The following is an 18,732-nucleotide window of genomic DNA, read 5'->3' on the forward strand; positions in this document are numbered from 1 at the left end:
AAGAGTGACAGGCAACACGTAAGAGCAATAGTATGAGAACAACAGTAATGAGGAGAGGCAGTATCATCCATACATCACACTTTCTGCGTGGCCTTTCATCCTTAAAGCCATGACAAAGCAGGCAATCTCATCTTAACAGGACACAGCTCATAAAGCTAGTTAGAAACCTCGCTTTCCTTCCCCAGAAGTGGATACCCTGAACAGAGCAGAACAGAAGCCTGTTAAGCTTTAGCTGGGGTGAGTCAGTCAGTCTTTCCACAGGCTGGAAAGAGAGTGTTCCTAAACACATTATATTAGGATCATGTCGGCAACACAGTACTTCCAATGATACCCTCACTGCCAGGTACTGCTTTGCAATATGCACAGTCAGCCCCCTCCTAATGTATTTTTCAAACATGCTGTGGCCAAGGGCACCGTTACCTCATTAAGCTGAGTGGTTCCTAGGCTTCCCTATGCACAAGCAAAGAGCTACAGCTTTATATATCTGTTCCACCTAGACAAGTCCTCCAACAAATTCACCATAAATCACCCCAGGTTTGACTTACCTGGTCCAATACCCACTTTAATAATATCTGCTCCAGAAAGAATAAGTTCTTCTACCATCTCTCCTGTTACCACATTGCCTGCCTAGACAGAAAGAACAACATCACCTATATGAGAGATTTTAGGACTAGTATAGTAGAAAGTCAGTATGTCATTGCAAATTTTCTATCCAGCTCTTTTACAAGTTCACCATATTGTACATTGCACATGGCACAAAGATTAAACAGACCATACAGGTACATTTTGAAACCAAACGATTTCATGATTGGTCCAGCAACCCCTGATTTGAAGAGATGTTCGAAATCCAAGTCTGGTTTGGATTTTAGCTCTGTGGCTTCTCTCAAGTTCCTAACAAAAAAAAAAGGTGCAAAATAAACCTGCAAACCTGCATAAAACATGAGCCCTGCTGCCCTACATTATCCATTCTGAACTTTGTTCTGGTACTGAGTTAGCTATTCATTTGTGGAGATTTCTGCATTTAGAATAAAGAGATATCCTGAAAACCTCTTACATAATGATATTTCAGGACATATCAAGTGTTTGTAGCAGTACTGATAAAGGAAGAGCAGGAGGCAAATTCTAATATCCTTACTCAACAGTTGCTTATTTTTTTATTGAAAAAAAACTCCTGCTGAAGTCAACTACCCAGGGAAGGCTGGGCAAGCTCATTCTCTGCTTACTGATTTTTGGCTTGTAATACACTATTTATTTATTTTTAATGAATTTTACTTCCCCTTCCCCCTTTCATGAGCCTGAAACAGTTGGCAAGCAACAACCTGAGGCACTTAACAGAACAATGATATTTTGGGACAGCAGTTTGCGGTGCACGACCCAGGACCACTTAACTTTTCTCAAAACTGCCTGATATTGATTTAGAAAATAACAGCAATAAAAGATAATTGTTGGGAAATAAAGAACATGTAATAGGTGCAGCGTTTCCTTTCTGCTCAGTGGCAATTTGCTACACTAAGTGTTATGTGCTCCAAGACAGGCTGATGGACAGCATGCTGCTTACAGCATTAAGGAAGCAGTTTACATCTGGAAGACTGATGACCACCTGTGCAGTGTGATACTCAGTACATTATGACCGAGTGAAATGCTGGAGTATGTGCAATAGATTCACAAGTGCAGGGCATTCAAGGCAGTGGTTTCATGAGATTTGGGTTCAGATATCTATTTAAGTTAAACAGCAGTGTCTTCTCATCAGCAGAGCATAGCAGGCTGTCAACCTGTCTCTTTGGAAATGTTAACCAGAAGTTTAATGTTAAAGTACCACTAGAGAATGTTGGAAGTGCATATGTTGATTCAAAATGCTCATCCTAGCAAGGAAAAGCACTTACATCTCCAGCATACATTTTTTCCTGGAATGCATGTACACACATCAGTGGTTTCCATCTTTCTCAACTTGCACATCTTTTAACAATTTTTCAGGAAAGATGTGGAGCTCTATAGAGCAGATTTCAATCTGCAGATTTCAATCTGCAAAATACAGGCCTGCAGAATGTAGCTAGATGACAGGACAAAAACCACTGCCAGAGAAAGACAGAACTATGAGGCATCAGAGCTGAAGAGCAGGGAATGCAGGGACCTCCAGCCAGAGAAGCCAGATTATTTTAATTAAACAAAAATCTGAAAGGTGAATATAGAAAGATTGAGACTACAGAGATAAGCAGCCCTTAAAATTAACTAAGGCATACAGAAAGTAAAGGGAAATTATACAAAGGAGCCACTACAGACAGTATGCTTTGTGGGGTATTTGGGAAAGCAGCTGGGGAACAGAATAAGTGCTTGATGTACTGTATTACTGAAAACCATGCCTAACTTTAAGTACCAATGCATTGCTAAACTGCTGGAGAACTGGCTTTGTGGAAAGAGATATCCTCGAGGAATTCCCACACTGCTAATCCAACTTTGCTGCTCTGGAATAACAGCATGGGTAATGGCTGAGCAGCCCCTGCAGTGCAGCCAGATTGCAGGAGCTACAGCAAATTAGCTAGGCTGTGGGCCTGGCCTTCCCCCCTCGGGATGACACTCACTGCAGCATCACTCAGGCTGAGGTTGCAGCTCCTCCCAGAGCTACCCAGGACGAGCCAATGGAGGGTCCATCCTGAGGAAAGTGCTGGCCTCAAAGAAGTCCAAGGCAGTCTCACTACCGACTTTAATGGGATCAGGATTTCACCTAACAGGATTATAAAGGCTACGGATCCTCTGACAGAGGAAAGATCCTCCGACAGAGATACAAAATTAGTGAACACAGTAGTGCAGAGCCTCTGAGTTTCAGTCAGGCATTTCATACTGTGCCTCATAAAAGCATGCTATCAATATGGACTCACACTGCCTCACACAGGAACACTGCTGCACTGAGTGAAAGCTGCTGGCAATGGCAGTGCATTCAGGCTGGGGAGAAGTTTCTGTGACAACAGTTCTCCAACTTTATTCCTGCATCCTAGGGGAAAAAGTAGCCTGTGCCTCCGCTCTATAGGGAGCGCTGCCAAAGAGCACTTCTCACCCATCAAATCAAAGGATGCATTACTCTAAGATGGAGAGAGAGGGAGAGCACCCTGCTCTGGACTGACCTGGGTCAGGTAGACGCTGCAGTCACTATTGTAACTGACCCGAGAGCAGCATCACTGTCTCCTACCCTGTGACCCCAAGTGGTCCCCAGCTGCGACCCAAGCAGACACTCACGACCACCTCTGCCACTGGTTCCAGGGGTGGACTAGGGGGTGTCTGCACGGCTTCATCAGACCAAATTCTGCTTCCACTGAGCCCTCTGTAAATGTTATTACTGACTGCAAGAGGAGGTAATTCGGAGGTGGTTTCTGGCAGTTGTCTCTCTCCGTTCCTGCTTTGTGGTGTGCTTGCCTCCTTTTCTGACCCACATTTTCTGGACCCCACACCATCTGCACAAGCACTTCTTCCCCAGGCTCTTCCTCCCTGCCACAATTAAGTTTCACCTCCCCTGGGCTTCTTCTGTATGATGAACAGTAAGAGAACACTAGAAAAAGAAAAAATCGGGATAAATAGTTGGCAAAACTTGCTGGCACAGATATGTTAGCTTGTTAAGCAGACTTCCAGTGAAATGGAAGAGCCCTAACCTTTATAATTACACTAATAATATTACCTAATTTTACTGTAACATAAACTGCCTGATCCTGCCCCATGAGTGTGCCAGCTGCTGACTTCAGTGTGAGGAGGCACAACTGCAGCACGGTGCTTGGTGCAGCAGAACACTCCACTGCACCGTTATTCCAATTTGGGAACGCGGTGACGCATCAGGAGACTTGGTTTCTGTTTCTTCCTCCCTCCTCAATCTAATTAACAATGTAGGGCAAACTGTGCTTCTTTGTGCCTCTGTTTCCTCCGAGGTCAGGGGAGAAATCGATCTTTATGAACTAAAGTGAGAGGCAAGAGTGAAAAAAAAAGTCTGATGTCAGAGCTAGCCAGAAGAAAACCAGGTAATGTGATTACAAAAGCAAGTATTTAAACAGCAAAATGAGGCTCTTGAGAGGCCCCTGCACAGCATACATCCTCCACTGGCACAGGAGCCCTGGCCACGTTAACCACATCACCTTTCAGCCACCTGAACCCACTACACAGCCCTGGGAATAGACATTCCCGGAGCCGGGCTCCGGTTACTGCTTCCTGCTGCACTGCAGCTCACTGTGGAACAGATGGTCATGCTGAGGGGAGCAAGCAGGGCAGCCGGTGTGTTCCTGGAGCTCACTTCCAGCTCCCAGAAAGCTCCTTGATTTTATACCTTGTATTTAACTGCTGGCCCTTTTGTTTGAAAGCCGCAAGTGGAGAGAGCGTGGTGCAGGCTAGCACAGAGGCATGAAAGCAGCCACAGAATAGGCAGCAGCAGGACGTGTCTTACAGACTATCATAAAAGGAGCCTAGAGGAGCTGTATTTTTGCCAGGAATAGCTTTGAAAGGCCATTTCTGTGCAGAAAACTCATTTGAGGGTGGAGGAGAGGCGTGTCTACCCAGCTGAATCAGAGCTTGCAGGGACACTGTAGAGGGACTGCATGGATCCTGCAGATTTAGGAATGTAAGAGGATTTTGAACACCTGAAACTGGTAGCACGTCTTTCCACTTCCATTTAGGAATGGAAATACATCCCTATGAGAGAAATTAAAAAAAAAAAAACAGCCATGCTCAAGAAGATAGCTGCAGTCAGCAAAGGCAGCTGAACAGGTCAGGGCTGCATACGTACTCAAGTAAATGATGCTGTCAGGATAAGGAAAGTAGAAGTAAAAAACACTTTAGTCACAGAAAGAGATAAACTGCAACAGCCAGGGAGGTAGTTTGACGGGTGTGGTAGATGGGTGAGGCTGGCTTAAAGATAAAGTGTGTGGTAGATGGGCTAATACCTGACTTGGACTTCCTGAGCCTTGTAGCCAATTCCTGCAGCCTAACCGCAAGGCCAGGTTCCCTCTTCAGTCAGCAAAGGCAGCAGTCGGTAGGGAGGTGGTGGTTGGGATGTAACCCCATCTTCTCTCCACTCACAAAAGTTCCATGCTGATGTTGGTCACTCTGTGGCTTAACCCCATGCCTCCCTCAGCCCAGCAGGCCAGGCCCACTGGAGTAACCAGGTCCCTGGGGACATCCCTTCAGGTGCAAAGCAGGCAGATACCCCCTGCCCTCATTGCAGGCAGCACCAAAAGGCCCCCACCTATCATTTCGTACTTCCAAAAGCTCTCCTCAAAGTCATGGAAAATACGGGCAGGCAAGAAAGGCTCCTCTCTGCTGGGAGCTGTGGTAACATGCCTATTTATTATTCTGCTGGAACCCAGGACACCACAGGCCCTCCAGCCACTTCCATTCTGGGATACCAGCACCATTCAGCAGGCAAGAACATTCAGTTTACTCCACAAAATCCAATTACTCTTTTCCTCTGTGCCTTTCGCCCACATGGGAGGGAGGGGTATAAGCTCCTCTGAGTTACCTGAACATGCAGTTCCCTGCTGGACCAGGCCAGATCATGCATTTAAGATCATTTACATTCTACATTCATTTCAAGTGCGTGGAGTTTTGTGCTTGGCATGAAAGAGTGGCCAAGTTTTCTCCTAAGCACATGATTTCTTGCTGCACTGGCCTGAAGAAAAGCCAGGAGCCTCATTAAGAGTCTGCTACTTGTTCTAAAATTTCTGCTGCTCTCATGGAAACAAGCTCAGACCCCGTTTCCTCAGGGGCCCTGGGAAGCAGGCAGGAGCAGCAGGGCTCTGCAGCAGTAACTCCCCTTGCTGATGCCAGCACCTGGCTCTTGGTGCGGAAGGGCTGGAAGAAACATGGCATTAGCTGCTTCAGAATGGATGGGACCATCACAGAAGGCTAAAAAGCCTCTACACTAACAGCTCCCCTCCATGAGCTGACTCCCTTCACAATTGCAAAACACTCTGTGATGCCTTATGATAGGCAAGGTTTTAGTCTACATTCAGGGTTTAGCCTTTATAAGGACCTAAGAGATGGAAACAGCTACTGGCCTCACTTCACTAGAAATGTTGGCACATTGCTCTATCAAACCTCAGCTTCGAACCACCAGAATAAACCTACACACTTTATGATTAGAGGTCACATCTAGTGTGGGAAACAGGATGCAAGCAGGAGAAAAACTGGATCCACCCAGCCTGCCATGCCAATGTCAAACTGCTCTATCAGAGCACACGCTGAACGTTCCCACAGAAATTATCGGCAGTGGAAGACTGACAATGCCAACATGTTATTAAACAGTTGTCATTTGGCTCAGAGTCAACATCCGACCAAACTGCAAAGGAAGATGAATAGAGCTGCCCTCTATACTCTGCGAAGGATATCTGCCACATAAACTTGTCTTGAAGACAGAAGGCTTGAGTCAGGCCATGAGAGAACTTTTCTTTTTAAATGAGTGCTCAGAAATTGATGGAAATACCACAAAGCTGCTGCTGCCAACTAACCAAACCCTAAGCCCTGTTCCTGGACAGAACTTCCTGCACTCCCTCCTCCTTTCAACACACTTACCATAATGGTATGATTTGGGAAGAGGGCACGGACAGACTTCACAAACTCCACAAAGTGCTCTGAATAGCCGTTTGCCACATCCAAGCAGATGTATTTGATAGGAGGAATGGCCTCCAGGATACTTGTTAGCTTGTCCAGATCAGCTTTTCCACTGCCTGAGCTTGCAGCTACATGCTAGAAAGACAGAAGGAGAACAAATGGTGTTTGTAGAAACTGGGATGAAGACACACTTCATAAAACTGCTTCTGCATAGTCTTGGGAGGGCTTCAAGGGAAATTTGTGCTGGAAGCTAGTAGAAGTCATACTGTGTAATATGAAATAAATACCTTTCTAGGAATTTGTTACCAGTGTTCCATATACCGGCTCGTAAATAAAGCAAAATTTGCACTTAATGAGATCTTCACTCACAGGTAGATTCATAGGCAAACATAATCATCTGAGATGGGTGAACGCTCAATAGCACTGAGATTACCAACAACAACACAGGAGCCCTAACTTGGTATATTTGCAGGAACGCAGAATGGCAAAATCTAGATGCTGTCAGTTTGGCATTTGGACTTTTCAGTTCACCAAACCCTCCCTTGGTCTGCCATGAAAAACAAGCACATTTCTTCCTCCTTTGACTTCGTATGAGTTCTCTCCAACAGAAAATTGGAGAGAAATGGCCCACAAAACCTGTGCAGAGATGCAAGGTCAAAGCACAAGTCAGTATTTAACCACTACAGATCCTAATGCAATGATGAGGAACTGCTAAATGAGCTATATAAACACAAAAACATTCAGATACTGGATGTTCCTGGGACCACTTTCTACTCTATAGTAGCATATAAAGAACCTTGGGTGAACCTAAGAGATCAGCTGGCTTCCAGACAACCTGATAATCAGTAGTCTTTCTAATGTAGTACCAAAATGAAGCACAGATACAATGAAGCAAAGATACAATTCAGATCTGTGGCAGTCTTTTTCATACACTAAAGCTCTTCAAAACCACTGAACTTCAGTGGAGAAGAGAGACAATCTTAACTGAAACTCCCTCTCCAGGAGTAGAGCTCTGCCACAAGAACATGGTACAATGTATGTAAACAGGCGTGTATGTATGTAATATACGTAAATGTATGTAAACAGCCTGAACCTAAATAGTTTACATTTATTAAGTAAATAATGTAATAACGTAATCTCTTTGCAATGGTTCATGCTAGGACCCCACAAACATGGGCATGGGTTGGTGGCACAGCATGAGCTCCAGGAGGGAAATGGAGGGCACACACATGCTCTCATCCCTACCTCTCCTACCCCTGGTGCCCAGCACCTTGGCCACCCCAGCCCACAGGCACTGGGACTGCTGCACAGTGAGGTCCCTGTCTAGAACCACAGCACGCAGGGCCAGCTTCTGCTTGGGCTCTGCTTGCAACCTTGGGCTCCTCCCTCATTAGCACTACTGCAGTTTAGAACAGCAACAGGAGCCCAACAGTTAGACCCACTCCTATATAGTTCTCATTCACCAATGACACTTCTTTTTCCATTCTAGGTATACATAAACTTTGCTTTGTGCATCTTCATATATGTGCTTTCACAATGGGCTTGCACAGTTGTTGTTTTTCAACCAGGACAAGCCACTTCCCTTGATGCATTTGAGCAAGTATCTTAATTTCCCCCAAACCTCACTTGACAACAGCATTCCCAAGAGACCCCAGTGTACGTAAATTCAGAACAAAGCAATAAACCATAATAATTTACAGTATTAAAACGTACCTCAAGGCATTCTGGGTGATTGGCAGCAAAAAGTTTCCATTCTTCCAGAGAATAATGCTTGTGAATTGCAGTGAACATTGCATGCTAGCAAAAACAAGAAAACTGGTATAAATGTCCAAGTTAGGCATCTTTCCTTCAGCTGCAAAGTAACAGGATGTCAGAAACTCTCCCTTAACACTCATCTAGCTTGAAAGAATTAGAAGTAGAACCTAAGAGTAATTAACAAACAACTCCAAATGGCTTTTCAAAGACAGCTTAGGTGAGCTAGCAGATCTTTCAGGATCAGTATCTTCTGATACATTTCACCAAGTTATGGGACAATACTTTACATGTGCTTATGTACAGCAGAAGATTAAGGTGAGGCTTGAGACCAGAGGCTAATTAATTAATGACTCTTGACCGATGCAACCTTATCCAGTAACCAACACATTCAAAGCCCCTGTCAGTTAACAAAACTCAGGTATAAAGCACAATATGCAGCTCAAAAACTGGAGAATCAAGACTTACTTTCGCCATAACTACAGCCATTTCAAATGTTCCCACAGTGTCCATGTTTGCCACTATAATGGGGATTCCTGTGTAGGTCTGCTTGGAGTTGCGGAAAGTGAAGGTGCGCGTGAGGTCAACCTGCAAAGAACAGGCACATGGATTTTTAAGTCATTGATTGCAAGCTAACAGGAGTTTCTGCATTGATTTCAGCGGTGGAAGGTTTGGGCATTGCTTAATTTTCCTACAACATCCCTTTTTCCCTCCTCCCAATCTGTTACTGCCCTTCAATTTCAGTTATTTTGTTACAACTGCTCTCTTCCAAATAAAAACAAAAATACGAAACAGTTTGCTGTGTTAGAGAGAGCTCTCGCCAAGGAAAGACAAACAAAGCAGAAAAACAAATGAGCGTTTTGGAAGAGACAAATAGGGAAAGGAAATAAAGGGCACAGGGAACCGCGGATGATTTTACACAGAAGTAACCTCATGTGTTTGCCTAGAGAAGCCAGAGGTGAAGTCCTAACTCCACAGGAGTCAGAGCTGGCACTCCCTCTGACTCAAGGTCATACAGAGTTCTGTCTCAACCTTTAACGCACATGACAAGATAACAACTCAAAAATCCAGCTCTGACTTTTGGCTATGTAATTACATCCTACTTGCTAACATTTCTGCTACGCAATATAAACAGTCATCTCCTGGATTAATAATCCATGAGGCAACTAGCTTCTAAATTAGTTTCTTAAAATTGTGTCAGTCTTCACCTTCACAGTTATTTCTTCTTAAGCATCCTTAAATGATCGTGTAACACTAGGCATTTTGTTCCTTGCATTTGCAAAGGGTAAATTCAAGATCAAGATTCAAGATCTAAGTAGCACCACTCAGAATTAAAAAAAAAACCCACTAATAAATGCACAAGACTTATGTTAGTCTCTGAAGTAACACATGGAAGTTATTTAGTAATTTTCATTATCCCTCACTTCAACCTTAACCTACGAATACTTGGCCTTGGACTGTAAGGCTTCCTTCAGAAAGGAAGCAACATTAAAAATGTTCAATTTTGACCATTAATTGACAACAGTCTGCAGTCTCAATTTCATTATATTCTAGACTACATTATGATCAATGATTATTTTCTTATTTCTGCTTTGTATGAGACCCCCAGCTTGGTGCCCCAGCGATATATCATGAAGCAGCTTCTCATTTTGTGCAATCTGTTAAGGGGAAACATTGCTTCAGAGGACAATCTAAGACACACCGTAGTGGAGACTTGCCCTTCTTCACATTTATGACCAGAGAGGCCCCAATTCTCCATGCATTACTGATGCCATGAGGTGCTTGTGGCAATTTCAGCTACAGCTAACAATTTCTAAAAATGTATAATAATGAGGAAGACATTTAACACATTTTAGTCACTTTTAATGCAATTTATTATCTGGAATCGAGGTAAAGAGAGCATCGCATGCCTGTTTCTACACAGACAGTAGTACCAGAACCACTGCTTTACACTAGTACAGAGGAAAAGGTCCCTTTCAAATGAACTTGAAAGAGAAGAAGAAAGGAAGGATGAGCTTGTTAAGAAAAGACAGTGACAAGATGAGAAGCTACGCAGGAAGCACGAGGCCTTTGCTCTTTCTCTTGCACTCCGTGGAAGTTCTCCTGTACGCCTCCCTGTAGCCAGCCAGCCAGGAGGGTCTCACACAATCAATCCTCCCTGCAGCTGATAACCCTGCCAAGGAAGGAGAGCCGCAGGGCTCCCAATAACAAGGCTTCTGGTGGCCAAGAAGAGGCCAAATGCCATGCTGGGCTACAGATCTTCATCCACTGCCCTAGTTCTCTAAACAGCCAGGACTAGATGGTTGGGAAAGGAAATGTAAGAAAGGCACAAGTTTTGAAGGTGACTTTTTTTTTTCCAGCCTACCTTCCCAGGTCCCCAGAGAGCCTGATGTTTAAGGATCTAAGGCAGAAGCCTCCTCGGTGCCTTAGAGCAACGAATTCCAAAGCTCAATTACAACCTGCATAAAAAAAATAACCTTTGCCTGATAATTAAAATCAGGGCTTCCTGCTTCTTCTTGTGAGACAATGAGTGACTCTTTCCCGGTTTCACCTTTTTCACTCTGCCCCTCACTTTAGACTTCTGGCTTATCCTCCACAGCTGCTTCTTTTCCATATTCAACAGTCCGAATTTGTTTAGTTTTGCCCTCGCAGGGCAGCTAGGCAACACGGCTGATTTGTTCCCTGAACCTCTTCTGACCTCTGATGCTCTTCTTGTGACAGGATAGCCAGAAATGTGCAGCAGGGATGAACACACAGCACAGCACTGCAGTGCTATCCACTCTCCCTGAGTATCTTCAGTAATACTCTGATGATCCCTTTGACTTTTTGAACGCTGCCGAACTGATGCCTTCAGAGATCCACAAATCTGAAAAGCTCTTCCCGAGTAGTAAAGACTAATTCGTAGCTTACTGCTCTACACATGCGTAAACTTCAGACTCTAGGATTGTTCAGCTTTATTCCACAATGGTAAAAGTGTTTTTAGAGGGGGGGGGGGGGGAAATCAATGCATTTTATAACTCCTTCATAAGGAAAGTACTAGAACTTTTGCAGCATACTGATTACCTAACCTAAAATTCCCCGAGCTTATTTGCATTTACTAGTTTAAGTCAATGGCCAGGCCTCCTACAGGACACCTGGCAGCTGAATTTAGAATGGGTGACCTATAGAGGTAAGCCCAGCAAAGCCAAGAATAGCAGTTTATTTGAGCACCAAGGCTCCACACAAGGCAATGTTCTACCCCCCAATCTCCCACTCCATTTAACCATTTTTGACACTTGAATTCCAAAGTTCAATTTTCTGGTATCTTTTCAAAGACAGAAAGCCATCACGCCAAGTGAAGACCACGCCAATGTGACGTGACTGATATGCTCCTTTCCCAGCTCAAGCTCAACCTGCCTTTTCACACGTAGCCCTATTCAGATGTTAACCACCAGTGACATTATCTGATCCTGGTGGGTGCCTCCCTGATTTCTTCCCCCACTCAGACATTAACCAGCAATAACAGTCCTGATGACTGCATCTTAATGGGGAGATAAGGCTCATGGTGCATACACCAGCCAAAAGTCCTCTGAAATGAAAGAAGTTAGTCATCTTATCTCATAAATATGGGGACAGCCCAAGAGCCCCTTGTGCTCTCCTTGCATGGCAGTAGGCTGCACGCCAAGATCTCCCCTTGAGCAGGGAGGCCTCTCAAGGATACTCCTCGAGGTTGAGAGATCCTTTCCACAACAGATTTGTGGCAAGTAACTATAGCACACGCTCTCTTTCTGAACTTGTAAGCTTGACTTTGTGAACAAAATCTCTTAGTCATAAACCGTTGACCAGGTCTGGGATTAGGATCAGATCCAGCCGCACCCAGACTCCTCTCAGAAGGAGCTTGGAAAGGGGGTCCACTCTAAACCTCGTGACTCAACAGGAAGGTGTCCTTGGTAATTCTGTGTGTATCTTGAACCTCCATGAAGAAAATAATAAGCGACCTTGCCACAGAATCTCATGAAGCCATTGTCCATATCAATAAAACCTATTATTGTTTCTTTCACACAAGTGAAGTGCCTTGTGCCACCCACCCCACCACCACTACTCATTCCGTGACAGCCAAGAATCAAACCCAGGCACCAGCAAAGCAGACCTAGGGGAGTTGCACAGCCCAAACTGCCTCTCTAAGAAGCTAACCTAACTCCAGCTGCTCCACCGAAAGCTGTCTTCATGCAAAATGAGACCTTCACACCAAGGAAGCGGACACTTGCTGATAGAGACTTCAAAGCCACTGCTTGCTGGGTAGCAGGCGCTGTAGTAAGTTGCCTCTGTTCCCCTGCCAGCAACATTTATTTATACTCTTGTTTTGAAGCAGACTGGGGCTGTCCACTCCAGATCTGGTTCGCACAGACGCTGTTTATTCCTGTTGCCACAGCCTCAGTGATGGTGTCCAATTTCTTAACCTTCATCAGCTTTCACCGACCCCGCTCATGACGTGCACTTTTCCTCATGTGAAAAGCTTTTCACAGTTCATCGTGGGCACCCGTGACAGCCCTGCCATATCAGCTCATGTTCCCTTCCCAGGAGCCCTTCTTTCCACAGTGCGCACTCAGCTAAATATACAAAGCGCCGCACTTGGAAAAAGGAGCCGGGTGTCACTCGGCGGAGCACAGCTCCACCTGTTTGTCAGGCCAGCACAGGGAGTTTGGAAGGGGGTCCTATACAAGCCCTATGTAAAGATACTACGGAAAGCTCCTACAGGCTTTATGGGGCAGCAACTGACCACCATGGCCAGCTACTCAGCCCGGACACCCAGTCTTTGCGAATAAAAAGGGACTAAGCTGAGACTACCGCTCCACAGAAATGTGCATCTTTGTATTAGCATAAGGGTCTTGCTTTACTAGACAGCTGGCCTGAAAACCCCAGGCCATGCATCCCTAGCAAGCAGGGAGACCTCCATTCCCTTTCCAGTCCTGCCTTCCTACCCCCTCTCCATGCCAGGCTCTCTCTCTTATGACTCCCCTTTTCTCAGAGAAAAGCTTAATCCTTTTCCCATCCCCCAGCACAGCGCAATTCCTTCCCCAACCAAGGCAAATCCTTCCCCAGCCTCGAGGTCAGGCGAGGTAAACGCCGAAGGCGCCACCAATCCCCAGGCAGCCATCTTCCCCCATGGACACAGCCCGCACAGGATCTTGGGGGGCCTTTCCAGCTCCCAGCCTAGGAATAACCAGGGGATTATCCCAACCAGCAGCTGGAGGCAAGGCGAGACCGTGGGGACACGTAATTCCGGGGGGTACGGCAGGTGCCGCTGAGGGGCAAACAGGCCACTCCGTGTCCCTGGCCGAGCCATGGCAGGTGTCACTGAGCATCTTCAGAGCTTAAAATCAATCCATCAATCAATAAGACCCCTGCCATTAAATGAACCCCCCCCCAACCACCGCCTTTCCTTCCCTCCTTGGCTGTAGGGCAGGTGAGGGCCGGCCTTGCACCAAGGGAAGGAGCTGCCGGCCCCTGGACAACCTCTCCTGTCCCCACACGGCGCCCCAAGGGCGTTTTAACGGCGCCGCGGTGGGAAGGGGGGGACGCACCGCGGGGTTAAACCGGGAAGTAGAGAGGGAGGGAGAGAGGGGGAGAAAAGGGGAGGTTAAGGAAGTTACGCGCCTAAGAAGGAAGGGGGGGGGGAAAAATAAAGAAAAGCACGCTCGTGCCGCAAGCCCCCACCTCGGATCTGCTTTTGAGGCTGCTTCGCTTGGGTCTGAGCAGGACATCTTTAAAGTCCAGCTTGAGGTCTGCGTCCACGCGCGGCATGGCGCCGGGGGGCGGCGGCGCGGGCGGCCGCGCTGCCTGCCGAGCCGAGCCGAGCCGAGCCGAGCCGCGGCGGCCAAAGCCGCGCGCCCGCGCGCGCACCCTATTTATAGGGCGCGGGCAGCGCGGCGCCCATCGCTCCGTGAGGAGCGGGCCGGCCGCGGGGAGGAGGAGGAGGCGGCGGCAACGGGACGCGGGGGCACCGCCGCCCTGTCCTGCCCTGCCCTGCCCTGCACTGCCCTATTCTGCCCTGTCCCACCCCACCCTGCCCTGCACTGCCCTGTTCTGCCCTAGGCGACGGGCGGCCCGGGCGCGGCGGCCTTGAGGGCGAAGCAAGGGCAGAGGAAATGGCGCCGCCATGTGACCGAGGCGCCGCGCGCGTCCCCGCCGCCTGCCCGCGCCGCCGACATCTTGCCGAGCGGCGCCCGCCGCAACGGGCGCCCGCGAAACGCCGCGTCTCCCCCTTTAGTTCAGCGCTGCCGGGTTTGGTGTGTTTTGTGTTGCTTTTGTGCAACTGCCCCGCTGTCCCCGAGCGCATCGCGCTGCGCCCGGAGCCGCCCCGGGGCCCCCAGAGCTGCCCCGGGGCCCCCAGAGCCGTCCCGGTGCCCCCCTCGGTCGTTATTTGGCTCCGGGGACACGGAGCCGCCTCTGGCTGCCGAGCAAAGGACCCGGCCTGGTGTCCGCCCTGCGCTAGGAATACAGGAAACGGGCGACTGGTTGGTCCCGGGAGAGCTGTGGCACCAGCAGCCACCCGGAGCTTCGCTTGCACAATAATTTCCTATTTTATTCTCTGTAAAGAAGTAATAGGGAGTTATTTTTTGCCTTCTGTAACACTGAGAAACCCATTTGTGGCTTTTTATGGTCCGTTTTTCAAAGGTTAGCCCTGGCTAAATGTGAAATTGGGGGGAAAAAAAACCCAAAACAATTATATGCATTGGGTCCATTATACTTCCACTGACAAGGATCAATAATAAAAGGTTCAGGATGGAATGTGGCAATGACTAGCAGAATATCCTTGAACCTTGAAGTCCAGTTCCAAGATCAATGGGAAAGTTAGATTTGGAGTTGTTGGGAAGGCAGAGGAGCTCAATGTTGTCAGTGATGGAAATTGTGGCACAGAAGGATCATCACTGGTTTCACTTCTTCAGGGAAGAAAAAAAAAAACCCAACAAAAAAAACCACATTAGCGGAAGGCATTTTTCCTTATCAACAAGTTGCACACATCTAGTCAACACCATGCCTCCAACAAAGCTCTTTTGCACTTTTTGTCCTGAATGTCCCAAATAATTTGCCATGACTGAGCATGACTGAGTAGACTTCTAAGCGTTTGCATTTTTGAATGTCCAGGCTGAGAAGCCTTGAATTTGATTTTCCAGAACCACTGAGGCTCCAGAACTGCACGTGCTGTTCAGTTGGAGCTGTGGGCACTGTGGGGGATATTTGGAAATATGCAGGCAAGACAGAGCCCTTTACAATCCATCTCATCTCCAGAACAAAAGCCATAAAGTATTACCAGGCAATTTCTTCACTGGCTTCAACTGTATGATTCAACTACTAAAATTTATCCTCTGCAAGAGATCTACATCTCCTATCATGTACTGTTGGGTAACAAATTACCATTTTATTCAGGAGAAGACAGTCCTGACGTGAATGGGTCCTATGGAAGTGGCATTGCAGTAGCAAAGGTTCTCAGTGACAGAACAAGTAGCGATGGCCACAAATTGGAATATAGGAAATGCCTCTGAAACATCTTTACTATAAGGGTTGCCCTGGAATAGGTTGCCCAGAGGAGTTGTAGAGTTTCTCTCCCTGGAGATACTTACAACCCAACAGAATGAGGTCATGTGTGACCTGCTGTAGTTGAATCTGCTTTAAGCAAGGATGTTGTACCTGAGAGGTCTCTTCCAACCACAGCAATCTTGTGATTTCAGGTGGAACTGTGAACTCGTGTGGTAGCTCACAATCATGGATCCGCATTTTGACCTGGCCACTTTTGACTAACTACAATATTCTGATCCAAACAATCCTAGGTCTGGCTGTTTTTCACTTATGTAGGCAACTTTGTATGGTGTTTTCATTTCTCTCCATCTCTGTTTTAAGCTTACAAGCTTTTATGTCTTTTGTCTCAATAACATACTTTGACAGATGGAGCCACAAGTTAATTATAGATGGCATTAAATGCCCGTATTATCCATGATCAGTTTTCTTCTGACCTAAATAAGAGCAGCTTCACCAGCAGCTCCTTGGAACTGAAAAAGGCATACAGTGATAATCCTAAAGAACGAGCACTGAGCCCTGGAAGCACTTCTGGGGTGAATACTTAACAAGGATGTCACTATTTCTGATAGAAAACAGTGGCTTGATGGTCAGAACAGATGCCCAGCTGACACAACTGAAGCACATGCTGACCCGGTGGTTCCCAGCAGAAGCGTGTGGTCGGACACAATTCCGTGCAGACAGCTTCAAACAGAAGTGCTGTGCGTGTTTAAGGAGTGTGGTGAGCACTAGTGAAAGCACCACTCATCTGGCAAGCGCCACCACGGCAAGAGCCGTCTGTGTCACAGCTTCCCAGCAGAATCTCCTGTCTGGAAAGAACCACGTGCTGGAGGATTTGCAGGATGGAGTTATTCGCTGTTAAAGAGAAGCGAAGTTTGAAGAAAGAATCTTGATTTTCTTATGAGAAGTTTAAGTCACTTCTCTTACTATGTTTGAGTTTGGGCTTTGTCCATAATGAAAAGCATTTGCCAGGAGGTGGATAGGAGAGGTAACTTAGCTGGCCCCACAAATGCAAGCAGAAGATTTCTTTTGTGTGTGGAGATAACAGAGTTTCTGTGAACTATCACAGATACAACAGCATCTCTGTGGGGGCTTTTGCGGGTCCTGATAGTCACCACAAAAAGGGAGGAAAGGGACTGACACCCCTGACCAACATAGCTGTGCTGAGCAGATCTCAACCGTAGGCATGAAGATCACTCCTTACAAAGCGGGAGACTCATGTGCCCTAGGTATTTTCATTAAATGCAAAGGTCTTAAGGCTGGCTGCTAATCATGAGCTAAGTCCCAGGTCCAAACTGAATTCTTCAGAACAGCCCTTTGCTCAAGGCAGAATTTGCCTAGAAGTAAGGTCACGGTATTTAACTCCATTTGTTTTTAGTTGATTTAGAACATTAGTTATAAATAACCATAGGGATTAGTAATTAATACAATGCTAACCATCCTTGCCTTATAAAACACACGTAGCCTCTGTCTACCCTGATAAATGAAGTGAACCAAGCCCGTTTTCTGTCCCAAATAGATACGGACACAGACTATCTTACACACGGCATCTGCTTAGATTTCATGTGTGAGCTTCAAGGGGTTTCGTTTGCTCTGCAGGTTGGAAACAGCCTGGTGCTATTCCCTGAACTATCCTTGGACTTTACTTGGCAGAGGGCTGGTTGGCCAGGTTGTCCAGGGGAGGGTGATGCCAACTAAACAGTATGGACAGCTGCAAGGCAGAGCTTAGGGCTGTGCCCTCGTCCAATTCTGTTTACTAGAGGGTTTTACTGTTACGAAGGTGCAAGCTTGCACCTGAACCTAATGTATCATCTTCAAGCATAAAATCTCCCAAGGACCCAGTGTAAATTCGACATGCTTATAGAAGGAGAAAATAATACTAGGCTCATGGAGCACTTAGAGAACTAAAGAGCATTTTTGTCTCACAAATGGTTGATTTTACAGTATGCACTAGACCATTATGAGTACTAATATGGCTGTTTGGCTCAATATTGCTTTTTATTTTTTAATGTACTTGCATCAACATGCTGCTTTCTTCATGTTAATCTATTTCTTAAGGAATGGTTTTCCCTTTAGACTCTTTATTGGGTGGTAATTTTATCCCTAAGTTTGTGTTACTTAGGATCAAGGTGGTTAATCCAGACACTGTTACGTATCATACTTCTCTTTGAGAAAACTATACCATTGCTTTGATCAATCCGTAGACATTTTCTGGGCTTTTTCTGTGTTTTTGCGTTGGGTGGGAAATCTTGCTACAAATTTGGAACTTGAAAAAAGTGTGTCTGAATTATGAACATCTAGTAATGCCTAGCTATTGGTCCTAATTTAACCTTCATTTAAAGAAAAAAAAAGATTAATAATTTTGTTGCCCAACTGCACCATCTACAGGCAAAAAGCCCACATTGTTTATATTCTTAAAGGATGTTCAGTCTGTATGGAATCCTTTCCTTTGCATTTGCAACTAATAAATAAAAGGAGAATCTTCCAGTTTTATTCTAAAGTAAGCATGAGTATTTTATCCCTTTTGTGTCTGTGATTACATTTCCCGCAACTTTACATACCTTGCAGAGCTGGCCACGGCATTTTGCTTCTGCAGAACATGTGATAATTTGCCTCTCTGCATGGGAAAGTCTAGAACAAGATCGGCTTGGACCTTCCTCTCTTTTTAGAGGTTTAAAGGGAGGTAGATAAAAGATGCTACATTTATCAGCTGTCACATGCGTTTTCATTAACACACCTACACAGAGATTATGAGTAACATCAACTCAGGCAGTTACTGCTGTGCCTTTCTCTCCCGTAATTCCTCACTACTTAAAGATATGCTTAAAGTGACCTAGAAAA

At 46.1% G+C, this 18,732-nt stretch overlaps 1 protein-coding gene across 1 annotated transcript in view; it reads right to left on the minus strand.

Moving 5' to 3' along the window:
• Positions 1 to 14,193, minus strand: part of GMPR (guanosine monophosphate reductase) — a 31,467-nt gene extending 17,274 nt beyond the window's left edge. The window contains exons 1-5 of the mRNA XM_026047049.1: positions 14,032 to 14,193; positions 8,803 to 8,922; positions 8,296 to 8,379; positions 6,544 to 6,717; positions 546 to 627 (exon numbers count right to left, since the gene is read on the minus strand). Coding sequence (XP_025902834.1) covers positions 546 to 627; positions 6,544 to 6,717; positions 8,296 to 8,379; positions 8,803 to 8,922; positions 14,032 to 14,118 — 547 coding nt within the window. The 5' untranslated portion in view covers positions 14,119 to 14,193. The remainder of the gene's footprint in view (positions 1 to 545; positions 628 to 6,543; positions 6,718 to 8,295; positions 8,380 to 8,802; positions 8,923 to 14,031) is intronic.
• Positions 14,194 to 18,732: the final 4,539 nt, after the last annotated feature.

Source organism: Nothoprocta perdicaria, unplaced genomic scaffold (genome assembly GCF_003342845.1).
Source record: "Nothoprocta perdicaria isolate Ctin4 unplaced genomic scaffold, notPer1 scaffold_47, whole genome shotgun sequence".
NCBI classification, from domain to species: domain Eukaryota; kingdom Metazoa; phylum Chordata; class Aves; order Tinamiformes; family Tinamidae; genus Nothoprocta; species Nothoprocta perdicaria.